Source organism: Kogia breviceps, chromosome 8 (genome assembly GCF_026419965.1).
Source record: "Kogia breviceps isolate mKogBre1 chromosome 8, mKogBre1 haplotype 1, whole genome shotgun sequence".
Taxonomy (NCBI): Eukaryota; Metazoa; Chordata; class Mammalia; order Artiodactyla; family Physeteridae; genus Kogia; species Kogia breviceps.
In genome coordinates, this window is record NC_081317.1 from 72,959,275 (window position 1) to 72,972,781 (window position 13,507).

Below are 13,507 nucleotides of genomic sequence, written 5' to 3' on the forward strand. Positions count from 1 at the left end.
CTCCCTCCCTGGGGGAAAAAGTTTAAAGCCAGGCTCCCTTCGTATTAAAGGTTGCCAGAGTCGCTCTCTGGGCTGGACCTGAAGGGGCCAAGGGTCCACAGCACTTCGGCGGCGCTCCTGTCCCGCCGCAGCTTGGCGGGTGGGGACAGTCTCAGACCGTCGGCTGCCTGTACCTCCGCGCCCAGACCGCCGTTCCCTCCTAGCGCGAGGGACCAATTTTAAATACTGGCGCAGAGGGCACCTTTCCTGGAGACCCGGGAGCGAGCGTGGGTTCGGCCGGACCGCAAAGGGTGGCGGCGCTGCGCGGCGTGAGCGAAGGGCGCGCGTGGGTGTGCCCGGGTGGGAGTGGGGCGCGCCCGGTCGGCCGGAGGCGGACCCGCCGGCTGGCAGGTGGGTGCGGCGGTCCGGAGTCGGGGCGGCGGCGGCGGCGGCAGCAGCAAGTGGTTGGGCCGTGCGCATTTCCTTCCCTCCCCCTGGGCCTCGGAGCCCCCCCCCCCCCCCGCTTGCCCAGTGCGCGGCGCCCGCGGCTCCGCTCCGCGTCCTCTTCCCGCCGCCACCGGTCGCCCCTTCCCCGCCCGTCCATGTCCCTGCCCGTGGTGCTCCCGGGCTCCTGCTGCCCTGTGGCTGGGCTCTCGGGCGGGCCGCAGGCCGGGGGCCCGGGCGCCGCGGCCGCCGCCGCCCAGGAGCCGCCGCTGCCCCCGCTACGACCGCGCTGGCCCCGGGCCGCGCTGCAGCCCCCGGCGCGGCCTCGCTGCGCGGCCACCGCCGCCGCCGCCGGAGTGCTGGCCCCGCCGCCCGCGCTCTCCTCCCGCCGGGCCGCCGCCGCCGCCGCCGCGGCCCCGGGCTCGGCGCTGCTGCCCGCTCGCCCGCTGTTGTCTCTCGGTCTGCTGCAGCTGATCCTGGGCTGCTGCATGGTGGCACTCAGCTTCGGGGCGCTGTCGCTGAGCAGCTCGCCGCAGGTGAAGAACTCGTGCCCGTTCTGGGCCGGCTCCTCGGTGAGTGCCGCGCGTGCCCCCCTCTCCTCGGCAGGGCCCACCCGGGGAGCAGGGGGCTCAGGCCGTTCGCCTCCACTGTCCCGTGATTGATCGCCCCAGATCTGCCCTTCGGGAACACAGCCCCTCAGGCCATTTGAAGTTTTTGGAGGCGCTGAGGCTGCGGGAAAAAAAGGGGGTAAGAGAGGAATTCTGGGGTGAATTGGTTTGCACCTGGACAGTGTCTATTCCTTGTAGGCTAAAGGGTTTTGTTGTTCCTGTCAAACTAATAGAATAAACCCGATTTCCGGCTCTTTGGGAGATTGGAAGGATGGAGGTGGGTGACAAAAAAGCGGGAAGAAAATGAGTAAACTTCTTTCAGCTTTTGAGTATTTACTTCGCTGACAGCGTCCGCACGGGAGGGCAAGGATCTTGATCTGTTTTGTTCACTGATGTATCAACAGTGCCTGGCACATAGTAGGAGTATTTGTGGGATGGATGAAGTGACAGGTTGGCGCACGTCACTTGTTTTTATTCCTCACTAAGGCACAAGTAAATGTGAAGTGTCTGGTGTAGGGTAGCTCCACTGTTATCTGAGGACGAGTTCAGGAGGTAATAACAGGGTGTGTGAACGCACCCACGTACTTGGTCATTAAAGGAGGGCCCTAAGCCCGCACTAGGTTCCTGGAGCCGCGCAGACTGATGGGCAGAATTTAATTCTCCAGAACCCGAACCCATCGTGGATGAGCTTGCCGAAGTCCCAACTAGCCTGAGATGTCTGCCCCCCTCCGGTACAGGCCCTACCGGCCCTGCCTCCTCCGACAGGGAAGGCTGTTCTGGTTCTGGGGCAAAAGGCTGCTGCCCTCGAGAGAGTTTATGGAAACTGGTGGCTGCTCATCCCTGCCTCCTAACGATTTCACAGCTTCCAAGGCATCCTGCGTCTTGAGGTTTGCTGAGGATTGAGAGACCTGGAAATAGGTTTTCGTGGAATGATTGTGGAAGATGAATATTTAAAGTAAACGGTCTTTCTCTTAACTAAATCTAAAAGTCTGGCAATGCCTATAGTTTTTACTAAGGTCTGTAATGGATGTATATTTTGAATGACTGAAAATTGTCCTTGCAGGTCCACACAAACCCAGATTCAAGACCAAATTTTAAGAATATAGGGAGTACTAATTGAACCCAAAGTAATTGTTTGAATAAGAGCTGTAAGGACATTAGGTACCTAGAACCTGGCCTGACATTTTATACTTAAACTGATGCCAGTTTGTTCTTCTTTTTGAAATACTTTGGTGCTGGATGATCTTACTGTGGTGGGTGGAATTCACAATCTGTGCATCCTGTAAAAGGAATCCCACCCTCCTAGCCCTACCCTTGGGCTCTCCCACTGGCCTCTGGGAGTCCTTTAAAACTTCAGAAAGAGGAGTATTCCCAACAGGGTAGGGATTAGATGCGTTATGCTCCTTAGTCCACTTGTCAGACTAAATTCAGCCAAATGGTGGCTGCATTTTATTTCTCTAAATACCATGGGCCGAAAGTGACTCTTGCATACAGTTTTAGGGATTTGCTCTTTGTAAAATCATAATCTCTTGTCTTCTCAAAGATAGCTAGTTTAGGATTATTGAAAACTATTTTTCCCCTTCTAAAATTAAACCCCTAAATCAGTGTACTATTGTGAATTATTTCAGAGGTAAATACACTTTAAATGTCAGTCAAGCCATAGTTAGATTTGATGAACTATTAAAAAAAAAAAAGAGGAATCAGCCAGAAGATAAAGGCTGCTAGCTTGGGCCTGCTGGCTGGGCATATCCTTGTCTCTGGGACCCAGCAAACCAGAGCAGGGAAAGAATGAGTGATTTGGAACTAAGTCTCTTCCACAGGGTCCTTTTCCCACACTGTGCCCCCAACTCTATATGCAAACTTGCAACTGTTCGTTATTCTTATTTGTTGTGGCCTGTTTCTGAGGTTGTCCTCAGAATTTGCAAAGTGACAACAGAACCAACAGATAGTACATGTCCAGAACAACCGAATAGGATTTGAGAATGGCATTAAGTCCCATGACTCTCCTGGTGTTGCAGGAAAAAAGTCTCAGCAGTAGCATACCTTTTGAATTTATGTGTGTGAGAGAGATGGTTTTTTTAAAACTCTGCTTTATGGAAAATTTTAAATTTATACAAACACTGTACAATGAATCTTCATAAACCCCTCACCTAGCTCTAACAGTTGTTTTATCTTCTGTACCTCTTTCTGGCCCTGCTGCCGGCTCTATGTGTTCTTTTTTTTTTGGCTGCACCTGGCAGCTTGTGGGATCTTAGTTCCCCGGGCTCTTGGCAGTGAAAGCGCAGAGTCTTAAGCACTGCACCACCAGGGAATTCCCTCTATGTGTTCTGATAACTCCAGAAGGATGGGTGTTTAAGCAGGGTAGAAATTAGCTTCAGCATGCCCTCTAGTCCATTTGTCAGATTCACTTCCCACGTTATTTTGAAATAAATCTCAGACATCACATCATTACACCTGTAAATATTTCAATACATGTATCTTTTTAAAAAGAAAATATAAGTGGACTAGAGAAACAGCAGAGAAGTGACCAGGAAGTCTTAAGAACCCCACTCTACCTTTAAAATTTTATTGTGAAAATTTTAAATCTCAACAAATATAGAAAGAACCCCCATTGACCCGTGAACCCAGCTTCAGTAGTTATCACCATTTACGTGGTCACTGTATACTCACACCCACTCCCCCTTGGTAACACCCACTGGATAATTTTAAGGCAAATCTCCAGTATTGTAGTTTCAGCATTAAATATTTCCGAATGTATTTCTAAAAGAAAGGGGCTTAATAGTTAAAAGGAAGGGGCTTGATAGCACGTTGTAACTTATTTAAAGACAGCTAAACTAAAGTTTTTATGAGAAAAGCTTAAACATTATGACTTGAGGACTGCAGAATTTTTTTTAAATGACAGCTTTATTGAGATACAATTCACATTCCATTTAAATCTACTTATATCACCCATTTAAAGTGTGCAGTTCAATGATTTTTATTAAATTCACAGTTTTGCAACCATCTCCACAATCAATTTTAGAATTTTTTCATCACCCCCAAAAGAAACCCTGTACGCATTAACAGTCACACCCCATTTCTTCCTTACTCCATTATCCCTAAGCAACCGCTGATCAATTTACTTTCTGTCTCTATGGATTTGTTATTCTGGCCATTTCATGTAAATGGGATCATACAACAAATGGTCCTTTGTGACTGGCTTCTTTCGCTTGGAATAACATTTTCAAGGTACATCCATGTTGTGACATGTATCACTACTTTATTCCTGTTTATGACCAAATGAGATCCCATTGCATTGCTATACCATGTTTTATTTATCGCTCAGAAGTTTGACTGGCATATGAAAGTAGGTAGTTGAGTGGCAGTGCCAGCTTAAGTCTAAGGTTACTTCAAAGCCACCTAGGAACACAGTAGAAGGATATCCTCATATTTCAAGCTTTGAATGACCATTATATGCCTGAGTCTGCTATATCAACTAAGTCAGCAAATCTTTTGGCTGCAGTAAAAATTTTGCCCATAAGGGACAAATATATTCATTTGAAAGGACTATTTTGTTAAACACACTATAGTTCAAGAATATTTTTCCATATATACCGCTGTAAGTGTTATTCTCACCTTGAGCCCGAGATTTGGAGTCTTCCTTCACTTGTCTGAACCTTGAAGGTGTATTTTATCTATTGTAATATATGTTTGAGAATTAACAAGTCCTATAAAGACTCTTTTCCCATACTTTACATACTTACTTTCAACAACTTGAAGGGAGTGTTTTTAACGTGCTCATTGTTTTTGAGCACTCTGTGATCATTTATTTTCTTGCTGGTGTCCTTGGTTAATGACTCAATCTATTATTATTCCCACAGTTCATGAAACTAAGCGAGTAGACACTTTAAAAACAGGCTGGAGGGGGCTTCCCTGGTGGCGCAGTGGTTGAGAGTCCGCCTGCTCATGCAGGGGACGCGGGTTCATGCCCCGGTCCGGGAACATCTCACATGCTGCAGAGCGGCTGGGCCCGTGAGCTATGGCCGCTGGGCCTGCGCGTCCGGAGCCTGTGCTCTGCAACTGGAGAGGCCACAGCAGTGAGAGGCCCGCGTACCACAAAAAAACCAAAAACAACAACAAACAAACAACAACAACAAAAAACCAAAATTCCTGACTCTGATGACGTATCTGATCCTTGGGAGATATTTCAGGCAAGTGGTAGAGAATTAGTTATTGTTTTTTGTTCTTCTCTGGGGGCCCTAATAGCCTTTATCATCTACATACATTCATGTCTCTCTGTTGAAGTCACTGACCTGAACTCATGGTCCCCCCTCCCTTGAGTCTGTGATTCTTTGGCAAGATTCCAGTTCCTTATAAAGAGACAGGCATTGGTGAACCTTAAGGTAAATCTATTAAAAAAAATTTACAATGACAGAATGTAAAAAAAAGAATGAATGGTCCAGAGCAGAAACTAACACAAAAATTCTAAAGTCTCTACCAGTTAAACAACAATAAATACATTTTTTTCTATCATAATCATCAAATACTACTTTAATATTGAAGGAGTATTTTTAAGTATAACTTTTGAGATGAATTTAATTTTCTTTGGTCCTTTATTTTACACAACAGCAGAGTCACATGATAAGCTCTTTTTTTTTATTGGAGTATAATTGCTTTACAATATTGTGTTAGTTTATACTGTACAGCAAAGTGAATCAGCTATACATATACATATATCCCCTCCTTTTTGGACTTCCTTCCCATTTAGGCCCCCACAGAGCACTGAGTAGAGTTCCCTGTGCTATACAGTAGGTTCTCATTAGTTATTTATTTTATACATAGTATCAATAGTGTATATATGTCAATCCCAATCTCCCAATTCCTCCCACCCCACCCCTTTCCCCCTTGGTATCCATATGTTTGTTCTTCTCTATGTCTGTGTCTCTATTTCTGCTTTGTAAATAAGATCGTCTATACCAATTTCTTCAGACTCCACATATATGCGTTAATATATGATATTTGTTTTTCTCTTTCTCACTTACTTCACTCTATATGACAGTCTCTAGGTCCATCCATGATGATAAGTTTTTGAGCAAGTCATTGAGCCTCTCAACCTCAGTTACTCATCTGTAAAATGGGTGGGATGATTCTTGCCTCAGAATTGATTTTGTGAGAGTGTCATTAGAGAACATTTAGGAAAAAGCTTCGTTGCTGAGTCCTAGCCTCAGGCCTGGCACATACTAGAACTTCTATCAATGTTTTTTAAACATCAAGGCAATATTTAATTAAGCTAAGGTGAACAGTCTAGTTTTGTTTGTTTGTTTGTTTGTTTTTGTTTTTTGGTGGGACATTGTGGTAACCAACAAGCATACATGAGAAATACCCAGTTGTCCATTTTGCCAGATCTTTTACTGAGTTGCCCTGGGCAGATAAAGAATGATACATGCACACATACATTTAAAAAATATATCCAGTGTTAAAGCTTCAGGGCAAGATAGGTTATTAAGAAGTGTGAATATTGTAAATATGGGACACCTATAACATGGCTCTTTTTAACTCTATGTTTAGATACGGCAACTTTTGACAAACAATTCAGAACATTTTTGCCCTAAGATATGTTAATGGATTAACACAGAAAAATAAGGTAGTAGAATTATATGCTTTTGACTTTAATGGTTTGATTTTTAAGCTGGAAAGTTAAGGCACATTCACCACATATGGTGGGTAACAGTGATTCTTGCCTGGAGTATCTTAGAATCCTTCTTTGCAATATCAGAAAAAAAGAGAAAGGCCTCTGCTTTTCCCCATAAGCTACAAAGAATGGGTCACAAGTGAGTGAAACCAAAATTGTAATAAATCTCATTATAGTGATATAGAGATAATTTGGTGTTAGAAAATAGGGTTCTCGCCTGTTTATTCCAAGCAAGTTGCATCTTGCACTGAGTGGAAAAAATGCTGATGGGGTTGCTTTTTGCTCTTGATGTACTCTTTTAAGAAGCACAGGAGTGAAAAATATGTTTAGGCTTACATAGTCATCTTTGAGCAAGTTCATCTCCTGTTTTTGACCTTCATTCATTCATTTATTCATCATCCATTCAGTTGTTCGTTGACTCTTGCCATAACTAATTGAGTGCCTCTAGCAGCCTTTCGTGGTACTTGAGTGAATATTCAGAGATCCGAGCCCTCATGAGATTGTAAGTGAGTGTAGAACACAATTGAACGAGTAATAACATTATGGGGTAATGGAAGGCCCCATGCTGTGTTAAGGGATCTTGAGCCCCTTCTGATGGAGCTCCAGCTGCTGCTGCCACTGATGGAAGTGGAGGCATTGAATACTCTGCCTCTTCCTCTTTCACTTCCCCATCCTCTCTCCCCAGTCATTAATTGCACACCCTCCCCGAAATGTGAACCTCCGTTCCCTTCAGTCTTGAGCTCTTAAAGGCTTCATCCCCAGCTGCAGCACTTTTATTTCACATTCCGGAGGCGTCCTACTTCCTCTGCTTCCCCTTCTCTAGCTCACCACTCACGGGGTTCCCAAAGTGTGTTGGGCTTACTTAATCTTGAAGAATGGGAGAAATTGAGTAGAAGTTGGTGTGTGCCCTTGTTGCAGGGTTCAGGACTGAGGTGGATGTAACTACAAGTCCCACCTACAACTAAAATGTAGTTTCTTGAAGCATCCTATAAAGAAGGGTGGTTTACAAAAATCCTGTTGAAATTTAACATTGGTGTGTGCTGAGTCTACACGACAACTCAAATGGAAATGATATCTTTAACTATTTTGTCTTCCAAGCCATGAATGTGGTATATGTCGTGATTTATTTGGGTCTTTATTTAATATTGCTCAATAAGCTTTATATTTCTTCCTGCTGAGGTCTTAAGTTTCTTTGTCACATATATTTTGAGATTGTTGATATTTCTTTTTTTTCAATTTATCTTAATTTTTATTTATTAATTTTTGGCTGTGTTGGGTCTTCGTTGCTGTGCTCAGGCTTTCTGTAGTTGCAGCGAGCGGAGGCTATTCTTCTTTGCGGTGCGTGGGCTTCACATTGTGGTGACTTCTCTTGTTGCGGAGCACGGGCTCTAGGTGCATGGGCTTCAGTAGTTGTGACACACGGGCTCAGTAGTTGTGGCTCACAGGCTCTAGAGCGCAGGCTCAGTAGTTGTGGTGCACGGGCTTTGTTTCTCCGAGGCATGTGGGATCTTCTTGGACCAGGGATTGAACCCACATTCCCTGCATTGGCAGGCGGATTCTTAACCAGTGCGCCACCAGGGAAGCCCCTGTTGATATTTCTTATATGTCAAATACATTCTGTACATTTTTAACAATTATTTTTTAAAAAATTAATTAATTTGGTTACGTTGGGTCTTCATTGCTGTGCACGGGCCTTCTCTAGTTGCAGTGAGCGGGGGCTACTCTTCGTTGAGGTGTGTGGACTTCTCATTGCGGTGTTTTCTTGTTGCGGAGCATGGGCTCTAGGCACGTGGGCTTCAGTAGTTGTGGCTCACGGGCTCTAGAGTGCAGGCTCAGTAGTTGTGGCTCATGGGCTTAGTTGCTCCCTAGCATGTGGGATCTTCCCGGACCAGGGCTCAAACCCTTGTCTCCTGCTTTGGCAGGAGGATTCTTAACCACTGCACCATCGGGGAAGTCCCAACAATTATGTTTTAAATTTAGTTTGCTCATATATGCAAAGTCCTCTCTAAAGAGAAAGGGAGGGAGGGAGGGAGGGAAGGAGGGAGGAAGAGAGGAAGGGAGGGAGGGAGAGATGGAGGGAGGAAGAAAACTATCTAGCTTAGGGGACTTCTCTGGCGGTCCAGTGGTTAAGACTTCTCTTTCCAATGTGGGTTCAATCCCTGGTCGGGAACAAAGATCCCACATGCCTCAGGGCCAAAAAACCAAAACATAAAGCAGAGGCAATATGGTAACAAATTCAATAAAGGCTTTAAAAATGTTCCACATCAAAAAAACTTTAAAGAACAAAAGACTCTGTGCTCCCAATGCAGAGGGCCCTGCTTTGATCCCTGCTCAGGGAACTAGATCCCGCATGCCACAACTAAAGATTCCGCATGCTACAACTAAAGATCCCGCATGTGGCAACAAAGATCCTGCACGCTGCAACTAAGAGCCAGCGCAGCCAAAGGTAAATAAATAAATAAATAAATAAAATTCCTGAGTTTAAAAAGAAAGAAAGAAAGCATAGTTCTTTTGTAGAGACCCTTCATTTGAAATGTTAATTATATCTGTCATGATCTATTAAAAACATTTTATTTATTTATGTACTTATTATACACATGCCCCTTTCAACTTACCAACGCTACTCCTGGGACTTTATTCAGCAGAAATAAAAAGCACTTGTTTGTAAGGATATGTGGCCATGATTGATGTTTACTGCAACATTGTTTGGGGACAAAAAACTGGAAAAAGAGTGAATACCCATGAATATGGAAATGATTGAATACATTAGGTAGTGGTTGTACAAAGGAATATTACGTAACCATTAAATGGAAATGAATGAGAGCTAGTCCAGTAAACATGAAGTGATTTCCAGTGAAGTATTTGTTGAGAGAGAAAAAGAAGAGGAGGAAGAGTATCTTCTATGATTTTTTTTTTTGTAAAAATCATACCCCTGTGCATGTGTGTGTATAATTCAAAGCCAAGTAAGGAATCTGGACCCCAAGATCTCATGGATTCCAAGTTCCAATTTGTAAGTAGACGTCACCCATACCCTCTAGACAAGCCCCACCAAGTGTGTTTCCAGGAATAAATCGTTTAGAGGAAGGAAGTATCCTATTGAATTTAAGATGATAAGGATATAGTGCCCAGTGAGCAGGCAGCTGATAGTATGTTTAAACATAAACGTGGTACAAACAAATTGTCTCCTGTCTGCCCATATATGTTTTTTGGTCCTTGATATAAATGGGTAGACTTGTCCTCTACTGGTTTGTTGTGAAATGATTGCCCTCAGTCAATAAATGGAGAATAGAGAGTATCGCAGGTAGGCCTGTGAGCTTTGGGTTTCAAGTAGCACTGTAAACCTTACTGATTTGTAGTTAAATAAATAGTTATTGTGAAATGGTGCATTTGAGTGATTTTGGTGAAAAGTGCACTTGAAAGAAAATCCTCATAACTGCTTTCAGCAGATGCACTTTATTACATACACAAAGGTCATCAGAGTGACCCTGGGCTGAATAATTACTTTGCTTATCCTTTCCTAACTGCTTAGTGAACTGTGTTATACAAAAGGCTGATGTTGTCTTCCAGATTACGTTTTGGCAAAATGCTGGTTCTTCTTTACTGAGGATATTAGGTTATTGTTTATTGACGTGTCATTTTGCAACATGAGATATTTCTCACTGTAGTCCCTCCCCCTTTGAGGAATAAAAGTTCAGGAACATTTACTAATTGCCAATCATGTGACAAGCACTTTGCTAGGAGCTGGGGATTCAGAGAGACAGGACAGGCATTCAAAGTCAGTGGGCAAGACAAAAATGCAATGAGTTTTTCTGGGGAAAAAGTTATATGTAGAGGGCTTACAGGAGTGTGGGGTGTTAAGATTAATAAGGCTTATCAGAGGTGATGAGTGTGTGTTGGGGTCTTGCAGAATGCATAGGAGTTCTCAGGCAGCTAGGAGGGGAGTTGGGAAGAGAGGACTCTGTGACAAAGAGAAGCACAAAGTCCTGGAATGTCTAGAGCCTGGCCAGTCTGAGGAAGGACAAGTATGCCTGGAAGGAGGGTGGATCAGGAGTACATGGAAACCAGGCTTGAGAAGTAGTCAGGGGAAGATCCTGGAAGGCCTTGTTTACCATTTTGAGGAATTGACTTGTGCCGTGAAGGATGGGTACCCACCAAATGAAGGGAGGGTTGCAGCCAGACATTCTTTTTATGTGGCTGACTCTGGTGACAGATTAGGTGCTATTGGGGGCAGGAAACCTGGATAGGAAATACTGATTCCTTAACTCAGAGGATAGGCTAGTTTCTGTTTGTATGTTCTTAACTGACCTTAAGAAAAAACATACGCAGTCAGTGAAAAAGTTTCAGGAACTTGGACAAGAAAGATAGTCTAAAACTGTATACCAGGGCTCATATAATCAACAGGAATATTAAATGTTTGAGTTAGAAGCCTTTGAAATTTTAGTATTTTTAAAAAATATATACTTCAGAGACTGGGGATTAGTTTATTGGAATTGGTCCCTTTTCTAGATTTATGATCCTGTTTATTCTTGTAGGTGATACTCTCTGGAATCATAGGATTAACAACTTGGAAACGGCCTATGATACTCCTGGTATGTACTGATCTTATAAATTTTTACCCTTTGTAAAATGTGCTGTTTATGAAGTCTGTTGAAATAAATTGTTGAGGAAGTGCTAAAGCTTCCTTGTTCATTAAAAAAAGACGTTAACAATGGACAATATTAGAAGCCAGATGTTCTCATGACAGTAAAGTAAGATGATAATTTTGCTGCTTTTCTGATTCACTTTAAGCTTCTTATATACCCAATTCTATACATGTGTTTCAAGTTCCAGGATTAGATCTATTGTAAAGATATAACAAAAACAAAGCAAAACTAAACTAAATGGCTGGGACTTCCCTGGTGGTCCAGTGGTTAAGAATCTACCTTCTGGGACTTCCCTGGTGGCACAGTGGTTAAGAATCCACCTGCCAGTGCAGTGGACACGGGTTTGAACCCTGATCCAGGAAGATCCCACATGCCGTGGAGCAACTAAGCCCATGTGCCACTACTGAGTCTACTCTCTAGAGCCCGCAAGCCACAACTACTGAGCCCATGTGCCACAACTGCTGAGCCCATGCGCTGCAACTACTGAAGCCCACATGCCTAGAGCCCATGTTCTGCAACAAGAGAAACCACCACAATGAGAAGCCTGCACACTGCAATGAAGAGCAGCCCCTGCTCACTGCAACTAGAGAAAGCCCACGCGCAGCAACGAAGATCCAATGCAGCCAAAAATAAATAAATTAAGAAAAAAAAAAAAAGAATCTGCCTTGCAATGCAGGGGACATGGGTTCGATCCCTGGTCACGGAACTAATATCCCGCATGCTGCGGAGAAACTAAGCCCATGCGCCGCAACTACTGAGCCTGTACACTCTGGAAGCCCGCGTGCCACAACTAGAGAGAAGCCTGTGCAGCGCAACGAAGAACCTGCGTGCTGCAAGTAATAACCCAAAGCAGCCAAATTAATTAATTAATTTATTTATTTTAAAAAATAGTCTTAAAAAAAAACACTAAATGGCTTACTCTGGGCATTTTGAACATATACAAAAGTGAAGGGAATGATATAATGAACTCTCTGTATCAATCATCCAGCTTCAACAATTATCAATCCTTAGCCAATCTTGTTCAGTTAGACCCTTACCAATTCCCCACCCCTTCCACATTCTTTTTTCCTCCACATTCTTTTAAAGCAAATCTCAGCTTAAATCATGAATACATTATTTTTTATTGTTACAGTACTTTGCTTGGGCAATCTCAGAATTTCCTTCCTTAGATTTCCTATATTCTCTCTTTATCACACCTATATTATATTTTCATCATAATAGAGACATATATTGTTGACTTTATCCTTTCTTTAGTTATTCAGGTAAAATTCACATAGTATAAAATTAACCATTTTAAAGTGTACAATTCGATGACATTTAGTGAATTCCCATCCTTTATTTATGTCCTTTTGATTCAGGGAATACTATAAAAAAATAGACAAATGCCAATGGAGAGGCCAACTTACAAGGATGAGGTAGAGGATCTAGGAAATTCAATTTGAAGTATGCTTTAAAAAATTTATTTTTCTGGGCTTCCCTGGTGGCGCAGTGGTTGAGAATCCGCCTGCCGATGCAGGAGACACGGGTTCGTGCCCTGGTCCGGGAAGATCCCACATGCCGCGGAGCAACTAAGCCCGTGAGCCATGGCCGCTGAGCCTGCGCGTCCGGAGCCTGTGCTCCGCAACGGGAGAGGCCACAGCAGTGAGAGGCCCGCATACCGCAAAAAAAAAAATTATTTTTCTGTATAGCATCTCTTATTTTTCTCCCATCCATTTTGAAATAGGGTTAAATAATTTTCTGAATTCATTCCATTCGTATACATAATGCAGCCAGGCTGTCCTTCAGACCACTGTTTGCTAGGTGATGGGTAACAAATATAAAACTAGTTAAATTCTTAAATACAAGGAGATGAAGCACATTTTGGGATACAGTCAGAATAATGGAGCCCAATACTGTGTTGACGATCTTGAAAAACTGAACTGAAGAGTTTTCAGACCCACAAGACAATGCAGGCAACATTTTATAGGTCCATCAATTATTGCATTTGGTGAAACTTTGTTAATATTTCCAGAAGGAGTAAATGATTGATACGGCATTTTAATATATTAGACAGCAGGATAGGAGAAAATGAGGCTTTGGATGAGTCTTATGGCATGTGTTATGAGTGCTTGGGGTTTGTTTTACAACAACTCTCTAGGTTTACAGTCACTGCAGAAACATTT

General features: G+C 43.4%; 1 protein-coding gene across 2 annotated transcripts in view; it reads left to right on the forward strand.

Annotated features, from left to right (window-relative positions):
* The first annotated feature begins 382 nt into the window (after nucleotides 1-382).
* ENTREP1 (endosomal transmembrane epsin interactor 1) overlaps nucleotides 383-13,507 on the forward strand; it is a 61,374-nt gene continuing 48,249 nt past the window's right edge. Inside the window, exons 1-2 of one of the 2 annotated variants that reach the window (XM_059072725.2) lie at nucleotides 383-995; nucleotides 11,235-11,291. In XM_059072725.2, coding sequence (XP_058928708.1) covers nucleotides 582-995; nucleotides 11,235-11,291 — 471 coding nt within the window. In that variant the 5' untranslated portion in view covers nucleotides 383-581. The remainder of the gene's footprint in view (nucleotides 996-11,234; nucleotides 11,292-13,507) is intronic. The other variant, XM_059072726.2, reaches the window with a different exon arrangement.